The following is a 22,458-nucleotide window of genomic DNA, read 5'->3' as shown; positions in this document are numbered from 1 at the left end:
TTGATGTTACCCCAAACCCCTCCTCACCCCCCCAAAAGCCCACGACATTGTTGATATTTTGCATCAAAATTCTGACAAACTTGTCCGTCACGGGGAAGGGGGGTGGCAAAGGGATGGGGGTATAGATCCGAAGCGGAAGTGGCGACATTTTAGGATGTCACTCCGAGTTTGAGGTCGCCGCAAAGTGCGCAACACAATTTGCATAATGCCCGGTGGGACGGATGGATGTGGCTGCGGATGTGGATGTGAATTTGGATGTGGATGCGGATGTGGATGTGGACGTGGATGCGGCGAAGCGCGGGGAATGGCGATGCTGGATGCGGTCTAGAATTCGGTCTACGTTTCGGGTTGCTGCACTGGGGGAAAATATAAATTAATTACATTTAAAGTGGTGATCCCATTACGAGCGTGCATTATTAAATCTACCATTTGTAAAGTATGTGGATTGCACTTAATCTGGCTTTAAATAATTCATATTGCTAACAAGATAATTTACTGTAAAGCTCTAATAATCTTAACTACAATAGGATTAGTTTGACTAATACACTTTTGAAATGAAACTTTTAAAACTGAACTATTTCTGTTATTTTAAAATTAATATCCCTTCACATGAGGACATTCTGGAATACCTTTGATTAGAAATGCTGACACCCGAAGGCATTGCCAAATACTTTGTACATTTATTTGCTCAGTGTATGTAAATGAGCGGGTGATGAACAAGCAGGCGACCCTATCTTAGTCAGTATTGGTTCAGGTCTTGTTCGGACAGTAATAACCCACACGCAGACACCTCCCCGTTTTCTCTGGAGCGTACATATCCAATAACACATCCCAGCCGAAAACATCGTCCTGCCCAAGGACACCATGCAGAAGTCGCCCAGGATGAGCCGCCTGTCGGACGGAAAAAAGAAAATTAAGGAGGATGAAAAGAAGGAGAAGGCGGAAGTAGACTTGGAGAAGAACAAGGAGCTAAAGTGCGTGAGCAACTATGACAAGACCGAGATACTCGACTATATGCCCCGATATATGGACACCTTCTGGAAAATGGACACGCGGCTGAGCGGATCGAAGGTGAATGGTCTATGGATGCTCAACCAGTCCAACTACAACAAGGGACTGGCCTTCACGCTGAACGAAAGACGTGTGCTGTCCATTCACGGACTACTTCCGGTGGCAGTGCGAACAATGGGTGAACAGGTGGAGGTCTGCAAAAATCTCCTCGCGACATTTACCAATAACGTGCAACAGTATATATATCTGACCTATCTGTCTCGTCGAAATAGGCGACTATTCTACTCCCTTTTGCTGTCCAATCCCGATCGCTATGTGCCCATGACGGATGTCTCGGGCTCGTTAGATCTGCTAACGGTCCACAGGATGCTCCACTCGATGGGTCAGGGTCTGTACATTTGCATTAAGGATCTGGGGCACGTGTCGCAAATCCTGTGCAATTGGCCACACCGCTGCGTTCGCTGCCTGCTGGTGAGCAATGGTGCCTCTGTTCTGAGTGTGGGTGACTTGGGTGTCGATGAGATGCCCATACTGTTCTCCAACTTGCACCAGAATGTGGTCTATGGCGGCATTCATCCGGCTTATTGTTTGGCCGTAATGTTGGATGTGGGCACCAACAACGAGGAACTGTTGCAAGATCCGATTTATACGGGCCTGAAGGAGCGCCGTTGCTCAGAGAAACTGTACGACCAGCTGTTCGAGGAATTCACACTGTCCGTGATGCAGCAGTATGGACCACGTGCCCTGATCCTGTGCAAGGACTTTGAGGCCCAGAAGGCCAAGAAGCAATTGGAGCTGTACCGCGCACGCCAGTGCATCGTGGACTTGGACTTTCAGTGCTTCGCTGCAGTTGCTCTGGCCGGTGTGATTGTCTGCAACCGATTGAAGAGAGTCTTCTTCTCATCCAACGTATTCCTGTTCTACGGCGCCGAAGCCATAAACATTGGCATGGCTCGATTGTGTATGGTCCTGCTGAAACGTGAGGGTCTCATCGAAATGAAGGCCAGGGAGAAGATTTGGTTCTTCGATGCCAACGGATTGATAGTACTGGGCAGGAAGGACATACCCGAAGAGCTGCTGGAATTTGCCAACCAAAGGGATCCGATCTTCGACCTGGTCGAGGCCATTCAGGAGTTGAAGCCCAACATCCTGGTGGGTGGGTCATCGCTGCCGAATACCTTTACCCCCGATGTCCTGCGTGCCATGGAGAAGAGCGCCGACCAACCTGTGATATTTGCATTATCAAGACCCCTAGAGCAAGCCGAGTGCTCTGCGGAGGATGCCTTCTCCTACACGAAGGGTCATTGCATCTTCATCTCGGGTTCGAAGCTCCCCCCTCTGAAGTATGCCAACAAATGGTATCAGCCGGGTCATTGCACTAGTAGCTATTTGGTAGCTGGAATAAGTTGCGGCGTGATCTTGGCCGGATTCACCACCATTCCGGATGAGGCATTCTGCGTGGCCGCCGAGCGTTTGGCCAGCCTGGTCTGGCCCTGTGACCTGGAGAAGCGGAATGTGTATCCGCCGATGAGGAAGATCCAGTGCATCAGCCTGCAGATTGCCGAGGCCATATTCACGTACGCCTTTGGACGCGGCCTGGCCACTTTGTATCCGCAGCCGGAAAACCCAATGGAATACATCAAGAACTCGATGTACAACCCGGAGTACCGAATGAACATCGTTGACGTTTACTGCATGCAAAACCGTAGTATCGCCACCACGGAATCCCGCAAGTACTACACGCTTGATATCTAGGACCTGTACTTACGCTTAGGCCATTATTAAATGAACTAAACCAGAGGGCTGAAAGCTGGGATTATGGGCCAGTGTAACTGGGGGCAAATTGCATGGCATATCATGTCTAATAACAGTTGTTTGCCCAGTCTGCATATTGATTTCGATTCGAACCAAAGTCGGAGTACAAGTACGCCAGCGGGCAATTAATTGCATGCAATTTTCATGTGTCAACTCATGCTGTGTGACTATACTCGCATATACTACATGCATACATGTATGTATGTACGTATGCACGCACATGGTCTACGGTTGCATGTGTGGGTGGTGTTTCGGGCTGGGTTTCAGAATTCTCCGGGGAGTGCATTCGAAACTATCGCAGTACGACAATAAAATAATTGAAACAACCACCATGAAATGGCAGGAAACATAGCCACAGCAAAAATGCAGACAAATTAAATTGCACGAGTGTGTGCGTCTGGCTTTGACAGGTGTGCGTCTGAGCGAAAGCAGCGATATTCCATTCCATTTATCAATACGGAAAATGAAATGCAACCCGGCATTGTGTCGGTTTGCTCTTTGTCATATTGAATTATTTGCTTAGGTTTTTTACACCACTTTCTGGCTAGCGTTTATCAGTTGGCCCTTTGGCCAGAACGGAGTTCAGCTGGAGTTTTCAATAGCCACATATATGTATATAGTTTTTGTACTAGCCAATAGAACTGGACCGTTTTCCAAGTCGTTTTAGCTTCACCGCAAAGTTTTATTGGCCTTAACTCGAAGGGAATTTCTCATACTATGTTCGGACCCCAAGAGATGACTTCGTAGCCGATGGTTTTCAGATCCTGGGCATCGATGGAATGTCGCGATAGTTCTTGAATGACGCTCTGTACATTGCTGGTTTTCTAAAATAAGGAAAATGAAGGAATTTTAAAAAAAAAACTTCCAAAAAGAAGAGATTCTTAAAGCTCATACAAGCAATATCTTATTTTTTTTATCTTATCTTACCCATGCCGCTTCGGATTTCGCCTTGAACTCTGCACTTTTCAGTGCCTGATAGAACTTGGCGAATAAGGCACTCTTCTGGCGCTTTTCATTGATCAGGGCGACAAATCGATCACGGGGCAAATGCGTCAGTATTTCCTGCACGAAACTGGTGAACGAACTCAACTGTCTGACCTCTGAACCCGATTCGAAAAGCACCAAGACAATCTGCTCCCTAAGGTCGTGATAAACCGACCTGCGAAGCCTGTTGTATGTGTTATTACGAAACCAGTACTTTTCCACAGTTCCTTGGGTCGTGTCATTTAGGTGCACGAAATTAATCAGATCCACAACTTCTGGCAGAGATTCAATGCGCTGTTGCAGCCTCTTGAAATCGGAGCTGCGCAAAAACTTAATGGCCTTGCGGAACCCGGAATCCGTAATCATATGCTCGGCGACCACTTCGTCGATGGTAACCGTGGGAATCAGCTTTTCGAAGTCTTTCAGTTCGGCTATCAGCTCCGGGGAGTATTTGTATCTCCGGTGATAGAGAAACTTTCCCGAAACCAGCACCAAACTGAGGAGCATGAATTGCAGCACCAGTCTCAAAGTACTCATATTTGTGAATTTTTTACTTGTACATATATAATTATGATCAATGCGTCGCAGCGGTTTGTTTAATACTACACAGTAAAATTGAAAATGAGATTAAAATTTGTATACGGCATGTATATGTTTTAGTATTGCTCTTACTCGTTGAAGTTGGGATTAGCCTACTATAATGAAGCGTTTGTCGCAGGGGATACTAAGGTTTATTAATCTAATAATTTTTATTATTAATTTTAATCAACTCAATATTATATGATATATGACCAAATGCAATGCTTGTTGAAATGATTGCGCTAGTAATTCCTTTAAAATCCTTTGACTGTTACTTACCAATGGAATCTATATTTGTAAAAGGGCATCAGAAAGTCGACTAGTGAAACACAATGTTCATTTCAAGACTCTCTTGCTATCGCTGTGACTTACTGCTCTCCAGAAAACATTGCTCGTTCGAAATGAATAAAGGCTGTGTTTTTTGAGCGTTCGAAGTCGAATTCGACTAAGAACAGTTTCCCTTGCTTCCCCTTCTACAGTCGCCTCCCGAAATTAAAGTCCACACCAGTTTCAGTTTTGCTTATTAAAGAATCTTATCACATTTATTTACTGCATTTTACTTTTTATGTGTTTACACCTAATTTGTTTTCATAATTTCTTTCATTTTTTCTGATTTGTGGTTCTCCGAAATTATTTCAATAGTTCGGGAATCTGCGTTTGAAATGATTCAAATGGAACCTTGAACTTGGTATATTCGAATGATGGTTAAGCGCAAATCTTCTTTTATTGTATGAATACTTTGTAAAAGTCGTTTATCTATTTATGTATATATATATTTACCGCGAATATTTATTTACTTTGTATTAATATTTTTACAGTGAATGTTTCGTTAAGTACTCAATTAATATTTATTTTCATTCTTAATTGCGCACTGGCAATTGGATTCATATTTTTTCCGTGTTTTTTTCCTTTGTTTTTAGAGTTTTCATTCAATTTCCTCCTTTGCTTTGTTTTTGTTATATTTTTTACTCAACATCATGTGATTGTCATACAAAACATTTCACATAATCTTTAAATTATTTACAATAATCGTCCAAACAAAAAAACACTACTAAAGGCAACGCAAAAACATTTCATCCATTAAAGTTAGAAGCTCAGAGCATTAGTAGCTTTTAAATATCTGTTGTTTAATAGTTATTTTTCTGTGGTTTCCGTTTAGTTCATTTACAATGGCAATGCCAGTTTGCAATGCTAAAATGTTTATTTTTTTCCTTTTGTTGTCCTAAGATGAAAACATTAAAAACTTTTGCAGAGAAAATCCTTAGAAAAATATTTAGAGTGTGTGTGTGGGTGAGAATAATGCTTAAGATTTTCGTTCCATTATTCCCCATGATTTTATTTAATTTTATTTTTCTGTTGAACAAACCTATTTTAGATTCGGGCTGAGTGAAGCGTTTGGGTTTTCCTTGATTTTTGCTTTATTATGGCAGTTTTCGCGGATATAAATATGTTTACTAAATGCAACGAGTCGTGTTTGAGTTTTTTCAATTTTTCTTTTTCTTTTGTAAGAATGAATTTCTGCAATATTACTAAAAAAAATGACGCGCCACACCAACTTACCTACGCTAAGTACGGGTAAGTAACCATGAGCATGTTGGTCTCAATGCAGTAACTTCATGTGTCCTATATTTATTTATAATTACGCATATGCATATATAACTATGTATTGCTTATCGTAAACATTAGGCCAACGCACAATCTATACAAGAGCGAGTTAATGCCGAATAGAGAATTCCAAATCATAATCGGAGCCGAGTAAAAATCAAAACTAACGCTGGTTCATACTTATCGTCTAAAGCTCTTCTATGTACAAGTCGCCCTAAGCTAATTAGTTTCATATCCATGTAGCCGTTCATGCTGTGCGTCATTTGTTTTCCGAAACTTTATTTCCGTTTCTGGTTTTGGCTATCGTATTGAGTTGGTTCGGTACTTGTCTATGACCTAAACAGGGACTGCTAATCGTGTATATGTATATCTTAGGCTAGTTTAGTCGAACAAATATGGCTAAGTAATATACAAATTCGTTTAAGATCTTCCCAACCCCAAACCCGAAATGGCCAAGCGACGAGTTGCCGGAAACTGAAGCAAATGGAAAACATAATCGAATCGTTGCGTTGCGCCTCATGAGCTTGGTAAATACATTGCCTTAGGTCAGATTCTCACTTAGGTGGTTGCAGTTCCATCTGTGTCTGTATCTCAATCTGTATCTGTATCTGTATCTTTTTTCGGTTTCTGTATGCGTATCCATATCTGTATCCGTATCGTTAGATTAGCTTAACCTTAGCTCGAAATAGAAATAGTTTCTTCTGTAGGTGTGTCTTTGTGTGAGTGTAAAACCGTAATTTCCATTTGACGTATGGCAGGATCCTTTTGCTAGTAACTTTTCTCGTTTACTCCATCTTTGTATATCAGTTAGTTAATGTCGAAAATTATTCAGTTTGACGCTGACAACATCTCAAAACGAAACGAAAGCATGACCAAAAAACGCATCGAAATTATCAGAAATATTGTCGATTTTAAAAGCTTAAAAATTTCAGTCTTTGTAGTGGTTGTTTTTCCATTCCATAATCATTTTCTTTACTCATAGTTTTTCCTCAGCCCGGCTCTTGTCCCATTTTCATACTTGTTCTTCACATTTTCCTCGGTTGCTTACTGCTTTTCTGCGCCTGCAATCAGAATAAGTCCAAATAAAGCAAATATGTTTAGATATATGGAAAGTGAGATCGGAAAGTGGAGGAAAAGGAGGTTCGTGTGGGTTGTCTTACATGGGCACTCAACTTACATTTACATTTTAACTAGAAACTTTAGAAGCGAGCAAATATGGTAAGCACGAACACGAAAATGTACAATTTGCGGTGGGCGCTGGCCACGCCCTCCGTCGCCGACGACAAGAACTCAAAGCTGTACAAGTACTCTGGGCAGCGGCAACAACAACAAGTTGTGGGGCGCATCATCAGCAGGAGCAGCGGCCGAAAAGGGGGTGGCGGGGGGGATGGACAAAGGACATTTTTGGTTAGATTTCGTCAGGGTCTACTACTGCTAGAACTACAACTACTGGTTGGTTATGCGGGGACAGTCGATGATGGGTGGGTGTACTGCGAAAAAACACTGCTAATATCATGAATTTCAAAAGTTATGTATGTAAAATATATTTACTTTCATTTAAAAATTTAAACAACAATTATCTCTTAGTGAAATTATTTAAAATATTTCAAAAGAGTGTCTAAAAGTATGTAGTGCATATTTTGGAAGTCTTCATTCTATCTCGAAATGTAAAATTCTGTTATTGATTTTTTTACCTTACATCTTAAAAGAACCTATTCATGATTTAGAAATGTTTTTTCCAGTACTCTGATTATGCAGGGACCAAAGATAGCATGTGTTGTCCTATTTTCTGTGACTCAAGGATACTCACTTCTGGGTCAGACCAAAGCATCGTTGCTGAACACATCATTCACATGCTTTCCATTGCTGCTGACTGGTCCTGTTTTGTCCTTGAGGCCGCATTGCTAATAAGGCGCAAATCGAAAGAGAGTGAGAGGAAGGGGAAAAAACACTTAGATCTCTGCCAGCGAATTACAAAATAATTAAAACTCAAAAGGCACCCCCGCACCTGACGCCGAAAAATTAATTAAAACAATTAACGGCAGCTAGCGCCCAAGCCCAAATATATACGTATATACATATATATATTCCCAGGATACTCACCTCCTGTTTGGCCTGCCACTGCTTCATGGCCGACTTGTATTTCTCGAACTCGTTGCACCAGTGCGAGTAGATTTTCTGGTAGTCCTGCTTCTGCGACGGCGGCGAGCATCTGAATGGGAAAAGCGAACAATAAGTTTCTGACATTTCGCGGAAATTAGGCTTGGATAAGGGAGTGGGAAATCACGTGTCGGCAGGGTTGCCAAGTTGGATATTTTCCGATTTGAAAATAGCTTTATTCTAATATTTATAGAGTTGGAACTGCTTGGAATATGGTTTTAATGTGGTGACTCATTCAGTCACCTTTTTTACAACTAAAAACTAGTTATTGAATTGGAATATTCAAATATTTATGATATCAAGATAGGGCTAATTTATTTTTGTTTATAACTAACTATCTAGTTATAAAATTAATTGTATTGAAGTAGTTCACAAGTAGATATTTTTACTGTTTTTATACTAGATAGTTAAAGTTCAATTATCTTTAATGTAAGCTAGTAATATGCCATGAGAACTCATGAATTTGTTAGTTTCTCCAAAGTATCTTATCATTGGCATTTCCAACCCCGTCTTGGCCAGCGCCAGTTGGCACCACTGGCCACCTCACTTGCGATTCCCGAGCTGACTCACCTGTGGGCGTCCACGGTGACGCCGTAGCTGCAGAGCAGGGTGCCGTCCAAGTAGCTGTCGTACCGCCCGCCGTCGCCCTCGTTCACCGCCAGGAGGACCAGACCGCCTTCGTTGGTGTCGATGTATTTGGTGGGGGTGTAGCGCACCTCGTAGCTGACACAGAGAGAAAAAGAGATGGGAGACAAGAGATAGGGACAGATGTAGAGAGATGGCTTTTCAGATGGCTGCTGCGATAGCGCAGGGGATTTTCCAATTTCTATTCGCATTGAGAGGACGCACAATAAAAATCAATATAAAGTGTGTGCGCGAGACACACAGACTTCGACTTCAACTTCGACTGCGTCGACTATTCAGTTGGAAAGTTGAAAGTTTTTCCATTACTTGGGCACCGGCAGCGGCGAAAACGCCAAAAAGCAGACTTCGAGCGCATTTTAAAGTGTCAATTTACCGCAGCATTGGCACGGCTAAGTGAGATGAAGCGGCGTATCGCTTACACATTTTCCCCGCCGTTATTCGCTTTCAATTTTCCCAGAGATCTGCGATTCGGATAAGCGCGAATGGTGTAGGGTTTCCCCCAAAAATAGCTCCAAATACGATGGTCTTCGCGCTTTAAAGTTATTTGTGTTTGAAATGTTCCCTATTGTTGAAACTAATGGGCTTGCACGTCATGAAACAGTGTTATATTTGTCTCATATCATATTTCTAAAAAAATGTTAGTGTTTTTAGTCAACGGATATCAATAGATATCAAAGAATGTGCCTCAAATAACAGAGATCCTATTTAGATAGTGGAAATCCTGTATATTTTTAATAACCATATACATTTGTATACATATAGTACCAATACTATATGAAAGATGCCATTCCGCAATACTCACCGTCCTTTTTCGGTGGAGTGATGGTACCAGCGTGTCTGCTTCTTCCGCAGCACTTCCGGCATTTTGACAAAGCAGGAGAGGTGCAGTGTTTGGCCGTAGGAGGAGGTGACCTTCTTGCGCAGCACACTGGTGTCGCAGATCCCGGACGTCTCGTTGGCCACATCCTGCAGCAGACCCAGCTGGTAGGGTCGGCAGGCATTGACGTCCTTGTCCCAGCCGCAGTAGGGATCCGAGACGCACCGGAAGCAGCTGTCGTAGCGGCGGGCGCACATGGCAATGTCGATCTGCTTCACCTGGTGATCGGTGGCCACGTACAGGGATCCTGTCTTGTGGCTGAGGGTCATCTCCCGGATGGGTTCGTTGTGCGGCGAGGCCTCGAATATGTCCACCAGATTCGAGTGCCGCTGGCCGTAGTGCATGAACTGCACTATCTTGTAGATGTGGCCAGACGTCGTGGCCACAAAGTACACTAGGAACTCCTGGTTCAGCTTGTCGATCCGTATCCTGCGGCGAAAAAGAGCGAGGAGAAAAAAAAAAAACAAGAATGGCAGCGTCAGTGGAAAGCGCTTAGCTGAAAACACATCCTGCGGCACTTTGTTCACAAGTTCCGGCCAAGACAAAACATTTTTCGCTGCCAGAACAACTGACAGCACACAGCCAGCCCAGGATGCTGTGCACTGAGAGAAAAACAAATGGTGTTTCAACATTTCCAGCTAAATAAATCTAGAGGAAGCTTAGTATCTTTCTAAGTATCTTTTAGGTCATTTCCAAGTTTTAAATTTAAGTTACGTTTTGATAAACTATTATATATTTGATAAATAAACAAATTTGATATTTGATAAACAGGCAATGCCCTGAAGTTCATACGGCTCATGCTCCTTATTAGCAAATTATTATTAATTTGTTATTGAACCGATTAATTTTTGCTGTCAGTGCACACATACATACATTGGTCGGACGAATGTCAACAAGGATACGGAGTACCCGTGCTCCTGGCTCCTTGCCAGACCGACCGACAGTCAACTGGCAACTGGCTGGCTGGCGGCGCTAATGAATAGAGTTCTCACTTACTTGTCCACCACCAGCTTGGTGAGTATGACGTCCCGCTTGAAGAAGACCGGATTGCCAAATTCATGATCGACCGCCTTGTCCATTAGCGGATGTTTGCGAATGAAATTCAGCACGGAGTCCGGCAGCGTGGCGGTGTCGTTGTGGCAAGTGCCAGGACGTGGCTCCGGCACTTTGGAGTTCAGCACGGGCAGCCAGGCGCTGTTCGAGGTGGCCTGCTCCTTGAATTTGCCTGGATGGGGAGTGGAATAAACGGAGAATGGAGATGGGCGCATCAGTACAGTGTTGAGTGCCGGAGAATGCTGCTCTTAATTTATGTGTGTCAGTACTGCGCGCCAGCTGATTTGTGGCACTCGCACTCGCAGTCGGTAAATAAAAAATACAATTTAAGAGACACGAACAGTGCTTTAATGTTCGTGCAACAACGCGGCAATCGGATTGTAATATTTAAAAACTTTTTCTGCCACACATACGAAACCAAGCTTTTTTTATAAACTTTCTTAGCTATAAAAACATGAGGATTTGATATATTATAGATAGCCCATTTATATGCATAAAATAAAAAAGAAATCGTTTTTTTCTACTGGCACTACAAGTTCACATTTTTACGTTAAATCTCGCAGTGTTTCCCTGTGAATATTTGCATATTATTATTTTCAGATTCCCGCAAGAGCATGATTACCGGCAAGCATGGAATACAATTTAAGAATCACATTCTGGCCTTCGAGAGCGGCTCCATAATCGTTTGTGGCCATAATTAATTGCTGTGGCTTTCCACATTTTTTTTATCACACTCGCCGCTGTCTGTGCAACATGCCCGCAAACTTTTCGTAATGAATTTTAAGTGTATGCCAGATTTTTTGCACCACTTTGCCCGGTGGCAGTGTCTGTGTGGCAGGATCTGTCTGCCCGATTGTCTGCCTGTCAGTCTTGGCACCGCTCCACACTTGCAGCCAGAGCCCGACTTTATGGTGTTAATGAACTTTCCGGGGGCAAGTGGGCTGGGCAGAGAGTGTTGACTGTACTCATTACTTGGACCGGAGGTCCTGCAGTTAAAGAAATTCAGCTGCCAGGCGGTTTCCATGAAAGAAGTGGGCGAGGGTGGGCGTTTGCAACTGCCACCATCAATTCAATGCGCACCATTTAACGCTCAAATTCCAGGGAAAAGGCCTCCACCTGTGCGCGTAATTCCATCCGCATCCGTCGCCGGAGAAAAGGAATCCCCCGAAGAATTATGGACACTGCAATAAATCACACGAGCATCCCACACACCCCCACACACACACAGACAACGACCTATATCCACAGTGAATACTCACCGTCGAAGGCCGCATTGATGTCCCGGATGTCGTAGCTGCACACTGCCGATCCAATCAGACCATTCGTATTCGTTGTGAACGTGGCGTAGAACTTGGTATCGTCCGTTGGCATCTTGTAGACGGATTGTATCTCGTTGAAGTAGAAGGGAAATTCGCTGGAGATGCTGCAGTTCATCCGCGCCTTCAGATACGTGGCCCAATTCTGGCTGATCATGTACTTGCCACCGCGGTCGTTCTTGCATACCCGAGCCACGCGGGAGTAGACGGCTTTTCCGCAATTTATGTACTCAACGGCATGTTCGCGGAAGAAGAAGTACACAAATTCACCAATCTCAAAGGAGCCGACGAAGTTGGGCTCTGAAAATGAAGCGAATAATGTGTGAGATTTTTACATATTATTTGGATTTCACAGATTTAAAAGTACTCTTAGCAACATATGCTTTATGGCCACTACTTACTGTCCAGCAGCTTGGAGTCGTACTTCACGGTTCTCTTGAAGTTGGCCTCCTTGCGTCCATTCGTCAGGTTGTACAGATCCGAGCGGAATATGACGGAATCCGCTTTGGTGAACTCGGCATTTGTGCCGGCGTACTGCATTTTGGGTTAACGCGGGGGGAGAGAAATGACAGACATTGTTAGCAAGGGGGCAACTGTTGATAAGGCTCGAACATCACGCATACGCCCAGTAAGCCAGGGCACGCACGCACACAATTACGCATAAAGTGTACGCACGTGCCTCCCTCTCTGAGTGAACTCATCTGCTCATGTGTATGTGTGTGTGTGTGCCTTGTGCTCTAATTTAATTTGAGCCGCTTTATTGCTGCCTTTCTCTGTTTTTGCCGTCTTTAAAATTTTCTTGCCTCGTCCCAAACACAACTTTGCCAACTTCCTTCGTCTTTGGGCCCCGCTTTACTTTTGTAATTTTATTACAATTGACATTTTTCTTTTTATTTGCGCCTTCCTTTATCCGTACTTTTATTCCACTTCCGCTTTTCGGGTCGAACTTACCAGGGCGGGCAGGCCGAAGGGATTTCCGTTCTCCACATAGACGGCGGTTGAGTTGTCAGCAGGATCGTAGGGACACTTGCCAATGCCCAGGCCAATGCCGGGCACGTACTGGGATCTGGGTAAATGTGTTAAGTTTGCCTGCGGGTCAAATGAGGCGGTGGTTCAGTAGCGGGTGGGTTAGGGAGAGAGAAAAAGCAAACGAACGAAAAGCGCATTAGTTGACTTTAATTTTGGTCGCCCGCTGGGCTGAAATTAACTTCAAAAACTTGACTGACATTCACAATTAGGCACATTGATGAAGTCGCTGGAGAACCCCATTTTCCTACAAAAAAGGATTTTTAATTTATGCCAAAGGACTCAGAATGCCCTCAAGGTTTGAAATTCATTTCTTGACTATTAAAGCAGTCTTTAAAAATAGGACATTATAGCCATCTTTACTGTGTACTTACGTTTATTACGTAATCCTTGGGATTGTGGGCGTTGGTCCCGCAAACATATAGCTTCTGGCCATTGAAGTTCATCGGCTGGATAACCCTTATGTGATTTCGGCATTCCACCTTCTTGTCAAGCGCCAGAAAATGCAATTGCATTCGATTTGTAGTTTTTGTTTTGTTTTGTTTTGTGTAATTGTAATAAATGTTAGAAAATAATAGCCGTAAGGAAATCATATGGTGGTTTTTGTGGGTTTGTGGTTTTCGAAATGCAAATGGAAATAAAGTGGGCAGGACGGTGGCATGAGTTAAGTTCACAAATTCGTTGATATCGATAGAAAATTTTGCACATGCTTTGAAAGGATTTTAATGGTTATAGAAATTGACGAGCCACTCACCTCCCGTTTTCCCTTGGACACACAATTCAGGATATCCGATCCGGTGGGCTCCAGTATGAGGACATCGCGCTGGAAGCATGAGAAATGGCATTCGGTTTAAATTTATGTTGGCCAAGTTTATTGAAAGCGTGCTGGAATGCGTCCCCGGCAATGGAGCATGTTCAACCGAGAGCACGCGCCACAATTTTTTGGTATACCCGCATGTCGCGTTTTCATCCCGATTGTATTGTGTATGTGGCTCACGTTGGACATTTGTTTATTTAATTCGATTCGTTCTTCCTTTTTTTATTTATTTATTTTTTTTTTTTGGTCGGCACTTGAATCGACAAGGAATCTGCTTTCGGTGTTTGTATTGCTGCACATACTTTTGCCTAAGTGAAAGCCACAAATCAATGGCGGGGGAGCAAAAGCCATCGACTGACAATTTTTATGCTTGACATATAGACACAATATCCGGTGACTCTGTGGATGCACTTTCCACTTTTATTTCCACTTGCCCCAAGTGTCAGTTCCTTTTGGCCGGCGTATAAGGTCTAAGTGCTGGGAATCGACTTGAAATGGCCCTCCTTTTTGCCCGCCGCTCGCCCAGAAGTCAGCACAAATAATTGCTGTTAAAAGCATTTGCTACGTCTCAGGAGGTGGCGATAGTGCACTGGGCTCCATCCTGGACTGCAGCTTCCAAGGACGAAAAAAAAGCGGCGGAAAACGGTTGAACGGACAGAGGCGGATATTGATAGTTGAAGATGGAATCATTAAAGAGCAATTGCGAGCTGTCAGTGACAAGTTGGTCACTCAGAAATGCAAAGGGTGGGTTTCAAGGCGTTTCTTCTTTTATCTCCCATCAATGGCCCGTGAATTTATCGATTTTAATATCCAAATGTAAGCAGGCTAAGTAAGTGTTCATTTATGGAAAAGTTTCTTTACTACCAACAAATTGACTAGCATTAAATAAATTTGCAACTTCCTAAATACTTTTGTAGGTCCTTATTTTAAATATGTATATTTGTAGTTAAATGCAGCATTTCTTACCTCACAAATCGATTGACTGATGTTGCGCAGATTGAGCCGAAATATGCGATCCCTGGAAGAGAAGGGGCAAATAAATGAATTAGCATGGTAAAGAGGAAAACTTTGTCATCCCCCGGCACTCGAGTTAATCCCCGAGTCGTGCCCCCTCATGCGATAAGTTAATGCCACACCAGTTGCCAGTTGCCAGCTGTCTGGCCCCGGTAAACTTCAGCTCATTGACATTTTTTCTGTGCCCGTCTCTGTGTTCTTCTGGCTTGAAAAATCGTTGTCAGCCGCACACACCTGCTGTGCACTGAGCTGTCAGGGGGCCTGCCAGCGTACTTATTGCAGTCAGTGTGCCCTGATTGATTGATACGTCGAATGTGGCAATATTGCCTGCCACACAGACAGAACACAACTGAAAAGAACAGAACGGAACTTTAAGCGGCCCAACGGCGGCCCAGCTCTCGCCATTTTCCGGCCACTCGAAACTTTTGTGGCGCCGTGGAAAACAAAAGGAAAACGCAAAGGGGCAGCGGCGGTCTAAAGTGTGTTTTATGTAGTTACTGGCAGAGTTTTTGGTAGCTTTCCCTCGACAACTGTGTTCACACATGAACACGAATATATTTAAAGACTTACAATTTTGGGCTCCGTTCATATCTTATGTAAATGAATCGAGAGCGATAAATTATATTTAGGATTTTGTTATCTAAGGCAACATGGGTGCATTGCTCAAAAACATGTAATTTAAGTGCACACTACATGAGTCAGTCACTTGAGATCGTTCCCCGCCTCCTAAAATAGTCCCTTAGTGGGAGACCACAGATAAGGTCCTCGCCGCTCAAGATAGGCAGATGTGCCCGAGCGTGGGACCTCGATAAGGCGGGGACTATTTACTTAGGCCTCTGCGTAGGCCATTTACTTTAAGATGCGATTCTCATGTCACCTATCTAAACCGAAGATATTTCCAAATAAAACCAGTTTCTTACAAAAACTCAACGAGTAAAGTCTTCTTATTTGGGATTTTACATTTGGTCAATCGAGCCTTTAATCGACTCTGCAGTTTCCCCCTACCAAAGGTAAGGAACTCAGAGAAAGGCCAGCTCCTTTAAGCATCTTACAGCTAAAGGTAGCAAAAATAAGTGACTCTTGTTTCCCCCTACCAAAGGTAAGGAACAGAGTATAAATATAAAAAGCAAAAAGATACAAAAGAATCTTTTATGTTTTAAAACAAGCACCTTATAGTCTATAGCTAAAGGTTGCTTTGTGTACCATTATAAATTGTGGTAAGGCGTGCTTGAGGCCATACATCAGCAATTGTGAAATTAAAAAGTGCATAACAAAAGTGCCTTATAAATGCTCTAATAGCATTAAATCAGCTCATAAATAGAGTGCAGTGTATATGCCATAAGAGCATAAATTAAATAAAAAGTGCCTGAAAACAGTGCCTTATAAATGCTCTAATAGCATTAAATCAGCTCATAAATAGAGTGCAGTGTATATGCCAAAAGAGCATAAATGCCGAAATAAATAGCTAAAAAACAAAAAATCTGACTGGACTACAAAAATAATAAAACGTGCCAAATAAAAAAAAAAAAAAAATCATCTTTAAACATCGACGGAGCCTTAAAGAAGAGAAGGAAGTCAAATTCAAAGGAGCCTCTACCAGCAGCAGAAGCAGCAACAACAGCAGCAGCAGAAGCAGCAACAGCAGTAGCAACAGCAGCAACAACAGCAGCAACAGCAGCAGCAACAACAACGACATCAGCTAAGTCAAAACAAGAATTTTCTGTTTATCCAAACACACATATATATATAAATACATATAAAATACATATACACGTACTATATATATTAAGAAATTACAAAAAATTTTCAAAATGATGTCAGAAAAGACTATTCAATTCCTTAAGAAGCAGTCCGAAATTATTTTGGAAATTAGAAAGTTGGAAGTAAAACCAACATTAACAGATGTAGAAATTCTAAAATTAAATGAGCTTCAAAAATGTTTCATTGCTAATCATAGCAATTTGTTAAAGATCGGCGTTGTCGATCATGAATATTTTAACGCGAAGCAGTATGATTTAATAATGATGGTGTTAGAAAAAATTAAAAATAAAAATGAAAAAATTAAGGGCGAGTCGGTAGAAAACACTTTCCCTAAATCAAACACTGTCCCTAAATCAAACCCTCCCCCTACATTAAACCTTGAAATGTGTGGTCACCCTGAAAAAGAGGGTATAGCACAAAACAACGCTTTAACAGTAGAGCAGGCATTTCGAAATAATGTTGGCCAATTTCGAGTATATCTAGAAGATACGTCTAAACTAATAGACAGTAGTCCAGATTTCCTTAAAATAAGGAAAAATAAAATTGAATTTTTATGGCATAAAATAGATAACCTGATTGAACAGGTGAATAGTCATTTTGAGAGCTCGCTATTCGAAGAAGAAATTAGCGAACTTGAATTTGACAAACAAAATATTATTACAGCCATTAATAGTCGACTCAGTGGCACAATAAATAAAGCTGAAATGTCGACGGTTGTTAAGGCGGAGGAGTTACCAACCCTGCCTAAAATACAGATTCCCACTTTCTTTGGTGATTCCAAAGAATGGGATCTTTTTAATGAACTCTTTACAGAGCTCATACATGTGAGAGAGGATCTCAGTCCTTCTCTCAAATTTAATTATCTAAAGTCAGCATTAAAAGGAGAAGCCAGAAATGTGGTTACTCATTTACTGCTCGGCTCTGGAGAAAATTATGAAGCCACTTGGGAGTTTTTGACCAAGCGATATGAGAATAAAAGAAACATATTCTCAGATCATATGAATAGGCTTATGGATATGCCAAATTTAAATTTAGAATCCAATAAGCAAATAAAGACATTTATTGACACGATTAACGAGTCAATTTATATTATAAAATTAAAGGCACAATTACCAGAAGATGTGGATGCAATTTTCGCTCACATAATTCTTCGGAAATTCAATAAAGAATCACTCAATTTATATGAAAGCCATGTTAAAAAGACAAAAGAAATACAGGCACTTTCTGATGTCATGGACTTTTTAGAGCAAAGGCTCAATTCTATATCATCATTCTCACAGGAAGTAAAACCTGTAAAGAAAATGATTAATAATAACAAGAATAAAAATTATAGTGACAATTGTGCATATTGCAAACTACCAGGGCATTATTTAATTCAATGCCATAAATTTAAAATAATGAATCCAGCAGAACGGTCTGACTGGGTAAGAAAAAATGGGATTTGCCTAAGATGTCTGAGGCATCCGTTTGGTAAAAAATGTATAAGCGAGCAGCTTTGTTCGACTTGTCGTAAACCTCACCACACGTTACTTCACTTTGCAGGTCATAATCCAGAAAAAGTGAATACGTGTAGAACAACAGGTCAAGCCTTGTTGGCCACGGCCTTGATTCAAGTAAAGTCGAGGTATGGAGGCTTTGAACAATTAAGAGCATTGATTGATAGTGGCTCTCAAAGCACAATTATTTCAGAAGAGTCTGCACAGATTCTAAAATTGAAAAAATTTCGGTCTCATACTGAAATAAGTGGAGTATCTTCCACAGGAACGTGCATCTCCAAGCACAAAGCGGTTATTTCGATAAGAAATTCTCCGAAAAATTTAGAAATTGAAGCAATTATTCTCCCAAAACTTATGAAGGCACTTCCAGTCAACACGATTAATGTTGATCAGAAAAAATGGAAGAACTTTAGATTAGCCGACCCCGATTTTAATAAACCGGGTCGCATTGATCTAATCATTGGAGCAGACGTATATACTCACATTCTGCAAAATGGAGTTATAAAAATAGACGGTCTCCTTGGGCAAAAAACTGATTTCGGGTGGATAGTTTCTGGATGTAAAAAATCCAAAGGAAAAGAAACCATTGTAGCCACAACAATAGAAATAAAAGAGTTAGATCGCTACTGGGAAGTGGAAGAAGAAGAAAAAGATGATATCGAGTCTGAAATCTGTGAAAATAAATTTATCAAAACGACAAAAAAAGATTCAGATGGGCGATACATTGTGTCAATTCCATTCAAGGAGGATGTCACCTTAGGAGATTCAAAGAAACAAGCGATAGCTCGTTACATGAATCTGGAGAAAAAACTAAAAAGAAATGAAAAACTTAAGGTTGACTACACTAAATTCATGAATGAATACATGGATTTAGGACACATGATTGAAGTGAGTGATGAAGGCAAATATTTTTTACCGCACCAGGCAGTGATTAGAGATTCAAGCCTTACGACCAAATTGAGAGTAGTTTTTGATGCTTCAGCAAAAACTACGAATAACAAAAGTTTGAACGACATAATGTGGGTTGGGCCACGAGTTCAAAAAGATATTTTTGACATTATTATTAAATGGAGAAAATGGGAATTTGTTGTTTCGGCAGACATTGAAAAGATGTACCGACAAATTAAAATAGATAATAATGATCAAAAATATCAATATATTTTATGGAGAAATTCTCCAAAAGAAAAAATTAAAACATATAAATTAACCACAGTCACTTACGGAACTGCATCTGCACCATATTTGGCTACCAGGGTTCTGGTAGATATTGCAGATAAATGTAAAAACCAAGTTATTAGTGCAATAATTAGGAATGATTTCTATATGGATGACCTAATGACTGGAGCTGATTCGGTAGAAGAAGCTAATAAATTAATAACATTAATTCTCCATGAATTGCAGAAAGTTGGATTCAACTTAAGGAAATGGATTTCCAACAATTCCAAAATATTAACCACTGTGGAGGACACAGGGGACAATAAGGTTCTCAATATTATCGAAAATGAATGTGTTAAAACTTTAGGACTAAAATGGGAACCTCAAAATGATTTATTTAAGTTCAGCGTAAATTGTAATGATGAATCAAAAAATATAAATAAGCGCGTTGTGTTATCAACGCTAGCAAAAATATTTGATCCGTTAGGATGGTTGGCACCAGTCACGGTTTCAGGAAAACTTTTTATTCAAAAACTTTGGATAAATAAAAGTGAATGGGATCAGGAATTATCCATAGAAGATAAAAATTATTGGGAAAAATATAAAGAAAATTTATTATTGTTAGAGAATATTCGAATCCCAAGGTGGATTAATTCAAACAGTTCTTCAGTCATTCAGATTCACGGATTTGCGGACGCCTCCGAAAAAGCATATGCTGCAGTAGTCTATGCTAAAGTAGGACCTCATGTTAATATAATAGCTAGCAAAAGTAGAGTCAACCCTATAAAAAATAGGAAGACAATTCCCAAACTCGAGCTGTGTGCAGCTCACCTGCTTAGTGAATTAATCCAAAGACTAAAAGGATCAATTGACAATATAATGGAGATCTATGCTTGGAGTGATTCCACGATTACCTTAGCATGGATTAACAGTGGTCAAAGTAAGATCAAATTTATAAAAAGAAGAACGGATGACATTCGGAAATTAAAAAATACTGAATGGAATCATGTTAAGTCAGAGGATAATCCAGCAGATTTAGCATCCAGGGGAGTGGATTCTAACCAGTTGATCAACTGTGATTTTTGGTGGAAAGGTCCGAAATGGCTAGCAGACCCAAAAGAACTTTGGCCTCGGCAGCAGTCTGTAGAAGAACCTGTCTTAATAAATACGGTATTAAATGACAAAATAGATGATCCTATTTACGAATTAATAGAAAGGTATTCCAGTATAGAAAAACTTATACGTATAATAGCATACATAAATAGATTCGTGCAGATGAAAACAAGAAATAAAGCCTATTCATCAATTATTTCAGTAAAGGAGATAAGAATAGCGGAAACAATTGTTATTAAGAAACAACAAGAATACCAGTTTAGGCAAGAGATAAAGTGCCTTAAAATCAAAAAGGAAATCAAGACAAATAATAAAATATTGTCATTGAATCCATTTTTGGACAAGGATGGGGTTCTAAGAGTTGGAGGAAGATTGCAAAATTCCAATGCAGAATTTAATGTTAAACATCCAATCATTTTAGAAAAATGCCACCTAACAAGCTTATTAATAAAAAATGCTCATAAGGAAACATTGCATGGAGGGATAAACCTAATGCGAAACTATATCCAAAGAAAGTATTGGATTTTCGGGTTGAAAAATTCGTTGAAAAAGTATTTAAGAGAATGTGTAACGTGTGCAAGGTATAAACAAAATACAGCTCAGCAAATAATGGGTAACTTGCCAAAATATAGAGTGACGATGACATTCCCGTTTCTTAATACTGGAATAGATTACGCAGGTCCTTATTATGTTAAATGTTCAAAAAATCGTGGCCAAAAAACATTTAAAGGATACGTTGCTGTATTCGTTTGCATGGCCACCAAAGCCATACACTTAGAAATGGTAAGCGATCTAACTTCAGACGCATTTTTAGCAGCACTCAGAAGATTTATTGCTAGACGGGGAAAATGTTCCAATATCTATTCAGACAACGGAACAAATTTTGTAGGAGCTGCAAGAAAATTAGATCAAGAGTTATTTAATGCAATACAAGAAAATATAACGATTGCAGCGCAGCTTGAAAAGGACAGGATTGATTGGCATTTTATTCCCCCGGCAGGACCTCACTTCGGAGGTATTTGGGAAGCTGGAGTTAAGTCAATGAAATACCATTTAAAGCGTATAATCGGCGACACTATTTTGACTTACGAAGAAATGTCAACTCTTTTATGTCAAATAGAAGCATGCTTAAATTCAAGGCCATTATACACTATAGTTAGTGAGAAGGACCAACAAGAAGTTTTAACACCAGGTCATTTTTTAATTGGAAGACCACCTTTAGAAATAGTCGAACCAATGGAAGATGAAAAAATCGGAAATTTGGATAGGTGGAGACTTATCCAAAAAATGAAGAAAGATTTCTGGGTTAAGTGGAAAAGTGAATATTTGCATACGCTCCAGCAAAGGAATAAATGGAAAAAGGAAATTCCTAATATAGAAGAAGGGCAAATAGTTTTATTAAAGGATGAGAATTGTCATCCTGCAAGATGGCCTTTAGGAAGGGTGGAAAAGGTGCATAAGGGGAATGATGATAAGGTCCGAGTGGCTAAAGTAAAGATGCAGGAAGGATATATCACTAGACCCATTACTAAAATTTGTCCCTTGGAAGGAATAAAGTCTGTTGACAAAAATGAGGCTGACCAAGAGCCAAAAAAGACGAACTAGAGCGACATCGGGAATGTCCAAGATCGGAATCATTATGGCAATGTTGTTGTTTGTGTTAAGTTGTCAAGTTTCTAGCGCATTACCTAAAGATATAGCACCAAGATATTCTATAGACAAAATAAATAAAACCTCAGCAATATATCTAGACCCGCTAGGAGATGTTGAGATTGTGAGTACTTCTTGGAATTTGGTTATCTATTATAAAATGGATCCATATTTTAAAATGTTAACAAAGGGTAATGCGCTTATACAAAGTATGAGGAAAGTTTGCGAAAGACTTCATAGCTTTGAAGAGCAATGTAGTCTAGTCTTAGATAATATGCAAAGTCAGTTATCGGAACTTGAAGAAAACAATAAATTGTTTATGATGCAGTCTAGATCTAGAAGCAAGCGTGCTCCTTTCGAATTTATGGGTTCCTTGTATCA

The 22,458-nt window shown here is 40.8% G+C and overlaps 3 protein-coding genes across 4 annotated transcripts in view; 1 reads left to right on the top strand and 2 right to left on the bottom strand.

Moving 5' to 3' along the window:
* The first annotated feature begins 744 nt into the window (after window positions 1-744).
* LOC117136933 (NADP-dependent malic enzyme) lies at window positions 745-2,811 on the top strand. Its single transcript, XM_033298077.1, has one exon. The coding sequence runs from the start codon at window positions 865-867 to the stop codon at window positions 2,764-2,766; it is 1,902 nt and encodes a 633-aa protein (XP_033153968.1). The 5' UTR covers window positions 745-864; the 3' UTR covers window positions 2,767-2,811.
* A 673-nt stretch (window positions 2,812-3,484) lies between these two features.
* Window positions 3,485-4,438, bottom strand: LOC117136935. The gene is made up of 2 exons (XM_033298078.1): window positions 3,754-4,438; window positions 3,485-3,650 (listed from the first exon to the last, which is right to left on the bottom strand). The coding sequence occupies exons 1-2, from the start codon at window positions 4,345-4,347 to the stop codon at window positions 3,537-3,539; spliced, it is 708 nt and encodes a 235-aa protein (XP_033153969.1). The 5' UTR covers window positions 4,348-4,438; the 3' UTR covers window positions 3,485-3,536.
* Window positions 4,439-4,903: 465 nt separating this feature from the next.
* The window catches only part of LOC117138012 (semaphorin-2A), a 53,719-nt gene continuing 36,164 nt past the window's right edge, over window positions 4,904-22,458 (bottom strand). Inside the window, exons 4-16 of one of the 2 annotated variants that reach the window (XR_004459175.1) lie at window positions 14,855-14,906; window positions 13,826-13,894; window positions 13,446-13,556; window positions 12,997-13,134; window positions 12,447-12,579; window positions 11,989-12,345; window positions 10,673-10,901; window positions 9,602-10,105; window positions 8,725-8,877; window positions 8,098-8,206; window positions 7,805-7,898; window positions 7,172-7,303; window positions 4,904-7,055 (exon numbers count right to left, since the gene is read on the bottom strand). Coding sequence is in view for 1 of the 2 variants with exons in the window: in XM_033299813.1 (XP_033155704.1) it covers window positions 7,812-7,898; window positions 8,098-8,206; window positions 8,725-8,877; window positions 9,602-10,105; window positions 10,673-10,901; window positions 11,989-12,345; window positions 12,447-12,579; window positions 12,997-13,134; window positions 13,446-13,556; window positions 13,826-13,894; window positions 14,855-14,906 (1,942 nt within the window). In the remaining variant the exon portion in view is untranslated. The remainder of the gene's footprint in view (window positions 7,056-7,171; window positions 7,304-7,804; window positions 7,899-8,097; window positions 8,207-8,724; window positions 8,878-9,601; window positions 10,106-10,672; window positions 10,902-11,988; window positions 12,346-12,446; window positions 12,580-12,996; window positions 13,135-13,445; window positions 13,557-13,825; window positions 13,895-14,854; window positions 14,907-22,458) is intronic. The other variant, XM_033299813.1, reaches the window with a different exon arrangement.

The sequence above is a fragment of the Drosophila mauritiana genome, chromosome 2R (genome assembly GCF_004382145.1).
Source record: "Drosophila mauritiana strain mau12 chromosome 2R, ASM438214v1, whole genome shotgun sequence".
Classification (NCBI taxonomy): domain Eukaryota; kingdom Metazoa; phylum Arthropoda; class Insecta; order Diptera; family Drosophilidae; genus Drosophila; species Drosophila mauritiana.
The sequence above is the reverse complement of the archived record's forward strand: the minus strand, read 5'-3'. Positions and strand labels throughout refer to the sequence as shown.